We start from the raw sequence: 11,313 nt of genomic DNA, 5'->3' as shown, positions 1-11,313 counted from the left end.
ATATATGTATTCATATACATATGCGAAGCGAGTCCAAAATTCAGTGAGCTATTTGTACACTTTGGAAATTTATTAATTTTTTTATAAATCCATATAAAAAAAGAGAATGAAAAACGAGAGAAGGGAAGCAGAGAGAGAAAGCAGGAGAAAAGAATCCTCGTGATTGCCCCTCCGAGTACGTTCGTTGTCGCGTTCATTGATCAACCGCGTTTCTGTGCCACCGCGATAGGTTCGTGCACACGCGGTCTCGTGAATCGCGCGTATAAGAACAGCTAAAGGCCATTCTGGCACCTGCGGGTGGTCCGTCGCATACCGCGAACCTGTAGCCAATCAATTTCCGTACATCCCAGCAATTTCCATAAACTGGCCGTTGATCTCAACCGGAGACGGTCGCGTCTTGTTTCGCTTTTGCATACAGTCTGTCCCGCAACAGCTTGTTGACGATGTACTATATGTATAAATTATACATTCTTAAAAACGTTTATACTTGATAAGATCACTATCTAATAAATTTTTTTTGCTTAGGGAGAAAAATATTGTGCACGTAATTTTTGCATCAATTTACAATTTAGTAAACATGACACATAAAATATAGTTAATGCTAATTAGTTTCAAGTATCATTATTCTTATTAATTTATTAATATTTTTATCATTATTTTGTGACTTATTGTGACTTGTGATTTATTTTTGAAAAAATACGATCGACAAATTATTGTAAGAGGGACTGTACTCGTGACTCTATCCGCTGTAAATACAGCGTAAATACACTTACGCACACTCGCGAAAGTCCGCTTCGAGAGGGACATCCGCCTCGGTTTATCTCGTACCTGCGGCATTCCATCCATCGCATCGGTACACGCACCAACTCCGATTGCTTCGTTTGTCCAGTATTAACTATTAATCCCAGGAGAAAGCTGCCGGAGTTGCTTGGCGATTTGTTGCACGATTGTTGGCGCTGGTAATACATATAACAGTCCCGCGTGGCTGCTGCACGAATCTTTTTCGATGATCGCGTTCAGAAATTTGCATTCCTTCCATAGATGCTAAAATACCGAGATGTTAAAGAAAATCCGACGGTTACTTGTGATAAATCGTTTTCTCCATCATATATGTAAAATTACCATCAAATTATATGCTTTATCTCAACAATGTAAATACCAATAGTTAAGAAGATAATTGTTTTATATATATTGATATTTATTATTTAAAATGATATGATATTGATTATTTAAAATAAAAAATTAAATCTTAAGACAGAATAGTTATGACAGTTTTACAATTCTTTGTCCCCTCGACCTATCTAATGATGTCAGTGAATCTTTTCCCAAGAGCTGTTAAACAAGTCGTCGATCCGTGGTCTGAGATTAAGAGCAACTGAAACTCAACAGTTGAGTTATTAACTCCAATCGCGGAGAGAGCTGGTTGACCGTATCACGCTATTAGAGTTATCTCTCATTAACTATGGTAGCTCGTGCAGTTTGCCGGATTAAAGCGAACAAAACAGTAGTGGCTGTTCGTAAAGCCTTCTCCAATTGCGGAAGATATCGTTCCGGGGACTAATTCGATTTATTATTGACGTGGGTACTCGCAATGCTGTCGGTAGTAATGAATAACGACAACTACCACTAGCAAATTCATATCGCTATACATTAACCCCTTTTCACATAATAAGGCGAAAATCAGTTTGAAATAGACCTCATTGTAATGATATTTTATAAATACTATTACAATTCCATATTCATATTAAAGTGATTCTTAAAATAATCCTCATTATAATTATAATTTATTGATGCTATAATAATTCTATGTTCATTTTAAGAAATTATCAGACGCTACATAAAGAGAGCATATTAGCAGGGCTGGGATAATTTTTCCCGCACGGCTCGCTTCCCCTGTTTTTCGCCCGTATTTCGATCCCCACTACTATTCTCCTCATGCGCCTTCACTGACCATGCCTAGCATACCCCCGTCAAGTACCAGTCCCCACCATGGTCGCGTCGTCCCCACTTTCCAGCCGAGGGAAAAATTATCCCAGCCCTGCATATTAGTCGCTCCTAGAAAATGGCTGACATCTCGGATACTCCTTCCGTCTTCCGTCACAAAATACCGCAGGCAATGCTTTGTCCTTTAGGTCCATGCCGCTAAGCCACGGCCGAGCGCCATGATTTGAGCTAACCTACACGTGGCTGGGCGCTACCCGTGCTCTCATTGGTCAGTGTTTCTCGTTAATAATTAAAAAACCACGGCTCACTTTGCATTTTGGCAAAGGAAATTGTTGTTCAGAAACACATCCAGAATTACCTCTCTTCGACTCTAACACTTTTTCTGCGACACCCTGTATATAAAATACTACAAAATAAATACAGAACATTTGTACGCTGCATATTTCTTAAAAATATTCGGGAACAGGCTGCTGAAATACAGAACTCTCCCCGGAAGTACACAACAGATGGTCACCGTAACTATTCACGTATCTTAGCAAGAGATATTCAAAATCTGTGTGTGTGTGTGTGTGTGTGTGTGTGTATCACAAATCTTTCAAAATTTCTGCTCAGTCGAAGTAATAATACTATCGTTAAAATACAAAGTATAAAATCGTGAGTTATTGTGCCTCATAAATACTTTTCTGCTGGTTTCAGAATAATGTCATCTACCACGGTAATTGTTAACAATAAATATTAGCATGAATGCATATATTTGAATCCCTCGATGCATGTACGTACGTGTATTCAAATAGCAGAATTGATATAGAAATTTGAAATGACAGGGGTATGTCTTAAGACACAGCAACCATAATACGCAGAAAACAGGATCGTACGTACAACCGAAGGCCAAAAACAGCGGCGTAATGGTCCAAGCTGAAACATTATGTCAAACTGTGTGCTTATTCTCAGCGTATTTACAGCCGCCTGGTGTAATGATACGATTGGTCACGCCCACGCATCCCGGTCGATGGTTAATTTACGGGGTGGTAACGCGGCTCGCGTTACTAGAAAATAATTTCGCCCACGCGCGGCGCGGCGCGGTGCCGCGCCGTGGCGGTGACGAGCGCCGGAATTCGCCTGCCCACATACGTATTCGCGAATCGCTCCGGCGATTTTGAGAAAGCTAAAACACGTTGCGATTGTTTAATAGCATCAGGCTTCGTTTACTAATGTCGGGTTCCATTAAATAGCTATGCTGATATTTAGTAATTCATAATTATTAGAACGATTTCGGGTAAGACAAGACATATCATCGACTATTGACAATACATTTGGTTAATTTAGGATTATACTCTTTACTTTTCGTAAATAGACTTTATTCTTTTTATAAAATACATATCGTGATCGATGGACGACAAAAACTATATGAAGTGACTGATGGTAGCAAAGCAGTTAGCAGCAAACTTTATTTGCCTACTGTCACGAATGAATTCGGTTGGGCCCTCCACTCCTCCAGGACGAAAGCTCAAGTCGTAAAAGATGCATAGGATTCGTTGTATATCAACAAATACTATTTCCAATTCTTATCGAACTCGAATATGTTAATAAATAATCTTTATTTAATTATTCCATGGAAGTAAGCAATGGAACCCAGTGCCGGAGCGAAGATATGAAGCGCCTGTGGCAAGTGTCTAACTTGCGCCACACCCGTAACCCAGCGTTGAGATAATTTTTCCCTCGGCCGGAAAGTGGGGACGACGCGACCATGGTGGGGACTGGTACTTGACGGGGGTATGCTAGGCATAGTCAGCGAAGGCGCATGAGGAGAATAGTAGTGGGGATCGAAATACGGGCGAAAAACAGGGGAAGCGAGCCGTGCGGGAAAAATTATCTCAACGCTGCCGTAACCAGGGCTGCCAGAAAATCGTATCCCATCGTATCCCACATCTCCACCACCAGTAACTTGTCTCGGTTGCCCTCTCGTGATGCCATAATGGGGACAGCGGCCGGTATTCAGAGTCGTTGGTTATTCTTAAGATCGTCTTAAGCATTTGCTTAAGTCCATGTTCCCTGTACAAGACAGGGACAGGAAATATGGGGTAGACAGGGACTGGAAATATGGGATAGACAGGGATAGTAAATTCTTAAGACGATCTTAAGAATAAACAGCGACCCTGAATACCGGCCAAAGTGACGATCCTCTGAATCGGGTCGGTATCCTTTGTTTTGCTTCTCAAACCCAGATGCGCCAGTGGCGTACGCCTTAGTTGCGGCACTAATGGAACGTGCTAACTATACTAAGCTGTAGGGACTCTTAACTTCCGTTTCAATTTATTACGACTAGAATTTTGTACTTCGTCTAGTTTTGTCGATCCTTATGATAAATTTAAAAGAAATATGTCCTAAACCGGTATTTAACCCCTTTAATCACTAATTAATCATGGTAAGGATTTCGAAAGTTTACGACTGTAGGTCAGGCTTCATTTTCGAAAAACAGGCTCGTTACTGCCACGCGTCCTCCAAAATCACAGTAGAAGGAACTACCCATGATTTATGTATTCTATGTTTATCTACAGAACATAAAACCGCGAGAAATTGACATGAAATTTGATTTTTGACAACCGAATCCGAATCGCCAGCACCACGTCTACCACGAACGAATACTTCTTCACTATATCGGATTAATTTTATCGAAAATTCCTGTCCCAACTTTTGTCAACTTCAATATATTAATCATTGTAGCTAAAAAGTTTGTTTTGAAGGGTACAGGATCAACTCTTGGGTATTTCCAAAGTATTACCGATCCAATAAATACCGGATTGCAATAAATTTTACTGCACGTATTTTATACACTTCCTCGATTCTGCCGGCGTTCGCTGAAGTACAAAAAGGCAATAAAATACTTACGTCCCGGCGTAGCGGAGTTAGGTAGCTGTTGGTGAGCAAAACAGAGTTCTTACTCATTATTAGGAGGCCTCACGAAGGATTAGGTTTATAATGCGTCGTTACTTATACCTGGTATGGACAGTTCGCCGCGCACCATTGCGACGTCCGTCGCCAACCATAAAACTCGACCCAGATAAATTTTAAACGATCCCTGCTGCATCTCATTATATTTGGGAAATACTCTCTTTAATGACACCAATTCCGTAGGCACAGACTTTTGTTTTTACGATTCACTTGTACTAAATTTATGGCCAGCTGAACTCGCGAGCTTACACCAGATTGGTGTAAATGGGGTGCGAACGATAAACTGTCGAGCGACACTGACATTTTTAAAGCTGCAACAACGAACGGAAGATTTACGAGGATGTTTGCGTCGGCCTGTCTGGTCTTGATTTTCGTGGCTAAAGATGACCCAATAACCGCGTGCCATAGGAATTTCCAAGTGTTCGTCCCGAAACGCGCAAAAATAACAGGGCAAGTATCGTAAAATTGGAACATTTGAGATCGAACAAGATGAAAAATTCATAATATTGTTATGTGAAATATTATCGAATTATTTATGCTGTAATGGCTACGAAAATCATCAATCGCAGGGAAAGTCACCCGGACGCCTATGGAATGACGCCTATGGATGCTAGGTGAAGATTCGCAAGCCCCTTTCTCGTGGAGAAAAGAGAACGGTCAGCCTAACTACCGGTCGTTCTCCAAGAAATTTTCCGTGTCAAACGAACGGTGCTCCTTCGTTACGGAGCTTTAACCTTGGTCGTGTTTGCAGTTATTCCAAATTGCCATTTGTCCTTGAAAAACTGCTAATATGAGTAAATTAACATTTTTATCCCCAAAACCTTTGTCTTCCTTGCCTCCCCAATCTCGAAACCTCCGATAACTTTTAGAGGAGAAACCAAATGTTTGTATTCACTTTTGTTGTTTAATTTTATTTCTGAAAACAGGAATTTGCATAAACATTCGCAGTCTAACGATAATTAATGCAACATGCTAATATCTCGTAAGACGATTCTTTGAACTGTTAGACAAAATAAATTTTTCTTCCTAACAATAAGATGTTTCCTGAGATTCGTACGAACTTCACCCACTGATTACGGTTTATTTCCCCGACGACATGAGACGAATGATGTAATTAAAGAAAGAACAATCAGGAATCAATATTATCAAGGGATATCGGCTTCCCTTCCGGCAGGCCTACCGGCCCGGCGACCTCCAATGATTTACTCCGATCGATAATCTGATATGCAAATTATATTCGTACGGTAGAGAGGGATCGGTTACTTGCACCGCGGCTGACTTAAGCGCTCTGCACGCAGAATATTTAAACCGGCATACTGTCGGTTAATCTCGACATTTTGTAGACATTATACACGGTGTCTCGTAACATGCGCGAAACATTTCAAGAACTCGTTTAGTATCTGAGATCAATAAGATCACGTTGAACTTACAGTACTGAATGAAAGCATTCTCAGAGTCAACGGTTTATCGTAGTGAAGATCTGTTAATTAAAACAGTTCCAATCAACGATTCAAGAGAACGATAAAATTATTTGAATAAATATTCTTATCGTGTAGCGTTGTCCAGCGTAGATGTACTTACAATATTGAAGTATTTTTTTACACGCGGCGCGCGACGGGAAATTTGGTCGTGTCGATTCAGTAAAATATCCTCGTTAATCATTCATACAGTGTATTCTCGCCTCAGATCGTATCGATGAAACATGGCGAGGAGTCAGCGAGGAAGGGCTGATTGCCGGTGTTCTCGGTGACTTCCTCTTTTTTTCAAGGAGGAAAAACACTCTCCGCGTCGACTGCACCTCGGTGCAAATCTGTCAACATCATAGTAGGATGCGCGCCGCTATTTAAAATATAGCCGCAATATGCAGATCTCCGCGTGTCGCGTCCTCCGTGAAAAACGATCGGTGCTCAATCCCCTTTTTGTTTCTCCTCTACTTACACGGTCCTCTGTTTATCTTTCAACGTACGTAATAAAGTAGACCGTGATCGAAAGTAACAATTTCACTTTGCAATATCGTTTCCGAAAGCTGTCATAATTAGATATTTCATATGCATTTCTGTGTTTGTATTTTTCAATTCGACTCTGGAATATTATTTCACGAAAGCTATTAGAGTTACAAGCACGATATTTTACATTGTAGGGAGGTTTCGAATTCGGAAACAAGGAAGACAAAGTTTCTGGGGATAAAAATAATAATTTGTTCATATTAGCAGCTTTTCAACGACACATTGGAATTTTTGCAATCAGAATTTTCTCCGCCACGCTTTCGGATGGAATTTTATTCTACAGAAGCGTCAGGAATAATCTTATACTTCTTTTCTCGAGACAATCGGCGAATATTCCAGCAATTCTCTCCTATATAGGAAGAATGATGTTAAACCTCTATACTTTTCGCTAACGAAATATTTCTACTTTAGGAGAATGAGCGGTGGTGATTAGTTCGACCGTTATTTCCTCTCTATAAGAAGGGATACGCGAACTTTATCCCAGTATTTACAACCGCCTAACTGACATCCACTATATTTTATTTTTAGTTCGTCGTTTAGAGGATCTCTCTCCTCTGAGGAACGATCCAGGATAATACTTGTACTTTCTTAGCTGCGACGGGCGTCCGAAACCCAAGCTTCGTCTTCAGTTCCTCCTCAGTTCAATGGCTTACTTACCCATTTCCCAATCGAGTACAGCATGAAAATTCGAGAATTCGCTTATACGGCCACTTCTCATATAATTTGCACGTTGTTAATAACGTTATTAATAAAAAATCCATGTCGTTAGGCCGGCGGCCTCGCGATCTGACAGATCGATGTTTTCAGCGGTTGATTATTATTTTCGCAGTTGTTATTACATGCATTTCTATTAAATTGGAATTGAAATGTAATATTGAAATACATGTAAATATCATGGAATTCTCAATACTTAGATTGATGCTGACTAATATTGGAATCATATGTAAATAAGACAATGAAACAAGGGAGAATTTAAAGAATTCTTTGTGATTGTAAGAATTCTTTGTGATTATCATACTATCTTCCCAAATTCTAAGTTTCAGACGGTAAATACACAAGTGTGTCTCCTACAGAGATTACAATTTTTGAGTTGAGGATCTCTGGTTAAATAGATATTCAGTATGGAATATGAAAGATGGATATTCTATGGAAATCTTTTCTGATTATTATATGCAGTATAATCAGAGGCGATATTATGTCTTATCTCGGTACTTGTCAATTATTTATTTAATTATTTATTTATTCAACGGGTGGGTTTTGATAAATCTAACATTATACAAAAGTTACGATACGTTCGCGTGTTTTAATTACGTTTTTAATTACGACGTTCACCATGTACATTGCGCCAATATCAGATTAGCAGCAAGGGTGCTGGCATTAGAGATCACATTGAAGTGAAACAATAACGCGCGATTAAGGTGACAGGGTCAATTACAAGTTGTGTAGAAAGTAGATTACAAACTAAATAATAATAACTTATGATAGTTGAAAGTAAGAACATATTAGAATATAATGTATATGAATATATTAGAAAAATAATTATAAAAATATATCAGAAAAGGAGAATTTATTGAATATTTAATGAAATTTATATAAAAATTTAGAAGCTAAACAATTCTCATTTAACAAGATCTTCTTGTCAAATGCTGAGAAAATTTATTTATCCGGAACACCGATTCCTTTATCAATTTCAATGGTATACGTTAACCGAGGCAAAAATGGAAATTCTATGAAAACGTGGATTTCATGAATCTACCAATCACGTTCAGAAGCTGCCAATGACCAATGAAATGGCCAATCCGTGGTACCACTCTTCTTGAAATTTGGCAGGTATACACCCCCACCACTGCAATTAGGGGTTGCTCATTTCTTAAATATGACATGTTTGCTAGCACTCGTCACTTCTTAGTTGACGGTCTATGTCTACGGCCTCGGGTGGCCCATCTCGCCATATTGTATTAAGACTTACCTTTCCCGGTCTATCGTACCGATTTTAAGTCAAATTTTTACGTGTTCGATAATATTTGTGTTGTGACCGTGATCTACTATTGGAATCAATCATGGCAAATAATGGATTATCTGCTGCTGATTATGAGGTATGTGTAATTTTTACAATCAAAATGTAGTAAATAGAATAAATTTGGCAATTCTCAGAAAGCGTTTCTTCTTAAAATCATCTATAATATTCAGAATTATGAACATAACAGAAAACAGAATCTGACAGTATTTTTACAAGTAAACTTTAAAGAGAAGCTATTATATTCTTTTGCGTTAGAAATAAGAATTATAATAGATACTTCCTGTCAAAAATTCGAACGTGAAATTATTAAAATTATGAAATCCTTAAGTTCTGTAGAATTTATCACGAATATATAAAAATATATTTTTTTACGGTAGAAATGAGATTTATATTATTTCTGCTCTTTGAAATTATTTGAAATACGAAATCGTGAGCTTTTTTAGATTTTAGAACGAATATGTAAAATGTTACAGATGTTAGCAGTTTTCGATGATGAGTCCGCGTTGTCAACATTGGGGGATCTCGACACATCAGTTGAGGATTTGGACATGGAGTTAGAATACTCGGACTCCACGGAGTTCGATAAACCGGTGCCATCCCCTACGGAATCCACCAGTTCGGAGCCGTCCATCCACGAATCGTGGGACTGGGTTTTGGTTGATCTGTCGGAGACACCGGAGACACTGGAGACGGCAGAACAACTTGGAATACGACCACAACAAATACTCGAAATACAACAGGAAAACAAAACAAATAACGAAAACGAGAGACATGTATTCGTCGTACCAAAAATTTACGAGTGCATGTTCTGCACGAAACTATTTTATAATACACGAGTCTTGCGTACTCATCAGATTGACCATGCAAAGCAACAGTTAAGATGTAAATATTGCAACAAACGGGAACTTACTTTATGTAACCTTCGCAGACACATTGAGTATTATCATTATAGTATGAGACGATATGTACTTGCTGAATGTTCATACTAACGTTTCGAGTAGCTATTTGATTTTTAAATACTGCTCAAGGATTAATTATTTTCCTTCTTAAATTAATCACGAATCAATTGTTGATTATGAGGTAGGCATGAAGATTCTACCAGTAATTACAATCCAGTGAGAATTGTTAATGCCTCAATGATTTATTCTTACACACATCAAGACAGTTGTAGACATCAAGTGAATACTGGAATACAAGACAGAATTAAATGAAGTTCTTAACAGAAAACAATAGAGAGATTAACGGCAGTGATTTCAATATTTTTATCGATTAGATTTTTCATGTTTTCTATAATATTTATTGTTAAAACATAGTTAAAACATATAATTGTTAAAACATAGAATGAAAAATAACTCATTTTGATTTTTCAATAAAATTTTATTAAATGTATTTAGCAAAATACACATTATTGATTATTATTTATTCAGGTGAATGTATAACAAATATCAAAATTAGATATTCGCAGAATACATGTATATATTTGGTTATTATTTTTATTCGGGCTGCCGTCTTTATAGATACACGCACGTATTGCTCTGACAAAATAAAATGTTTTTTTCACGAACGGTACGGAATGGAAGGAAAACAAATGTAGAGAGATAAACATAGTTCGCGTTGAGTCATTTCAAGCGAGAGACAAACAAATACCGATAAAATCTTAGACTGTAACAATTCTCCAAGCAATAGAGCTGATTAGAATAAGTGACTAATAATAAGTCGTGATGATTCCTCCACTGTATATAACTGTATGTAAATCCATAATATTCCATGTGTGTATGTGTTTATAAACCTAAATTTTTCCTATCATTTAAGGAATAAATGTATATTTTGCAGAATAATGCAAGGCTTCTTTCTTTCACTACCGAAGATAAGATATCTCCTGATCATTGTCTTTTCCTTGTATGATACTGTGCTCGATGTATCTCGCGTTGGAATTTTCTTTTTGTGGTGCCACGGATGAGATAGCTCGTGTATCTTAAATTAAGGAATTTCTTACGCAGTCCATTCGAAGATAAAAAGTTCAAACTTCAGATCTTTTATTGTTAATGTAAAAAATAATTGAAAATGATATGAAGTAATTCGCGTATCTTATGTTAAGGAATTTCTTATATACTTCATTCGAAATGAGGAAGGTCAGATTAAATATATTTTATTGTCAATGTATAATACAAATTAATACATAGTAATTGTCAGTTAAAAGTTGATACATAGTAATTGTCGCATCTTACATTAGGAAATCTTATACGCATCCCGTTTGAAAATAGGAAGACTAAATTTAAGATATTCTGTTAATGTAAAATAATTGAATACAATATAAAGTACCTCGGGTACCTTATATTAAAGAATTTCCTATGTATACTCTTCGAAAATAGAAAGTTAAAATTTGAGATC

General features: G+C 37.6%; 2 protein-coding genes across 2 annotated transcripts in view; both read left to right on the top strand.

Annotated features, from left to right (window-relative positions):
- The window catches only part of wb (wing blister), a 134,461-nt gene that overhangs the window by 67,587 nt on the left and 55,561 nt on the right, over window positions 1-11,313 (top strand). The window lies entirely within an intron of this gene.
- LOC113464543 (transcription factor E4F1) lies at window positions 8,610-10,160 on the top strand. Its single transcript, XM_026814863.1, has 2 exons — window positions 8,610-8,998; window positions 9,396-10,160. The coding sequence occupies exons 1-2, from the start codon at window positions 8,963-8,965 to the stop codon at window positions 9,909-9,911; spliced, it is 552 nt and encodes a 183-aa protein (XP_026670664.1). The 5' UTR covers window positions 8,610-8,962; the 3' UTR covers window positions 9,912-10,160.

Source organism: Ceratina calcarata, unplaced genomic scaffold (genome assembly GCF_001652005.2).
Source record: "Ceratina calcarata isolate Rehan_Ccalc_2016 unplaced genomic scaffold, ASM165200v1 scaffold400.2, whole genome shotgun sequence".
NCBI lineage: Eukaryota > Metazoa > Arthropoda > Insecta > Hymenoptera > Apidae > Ceratina > Ceratina calcarata.
Note: the sequence above shows the minus strand (reverse complement) of the source record. Positions and strands in the feature narration are given on the sequence as shown.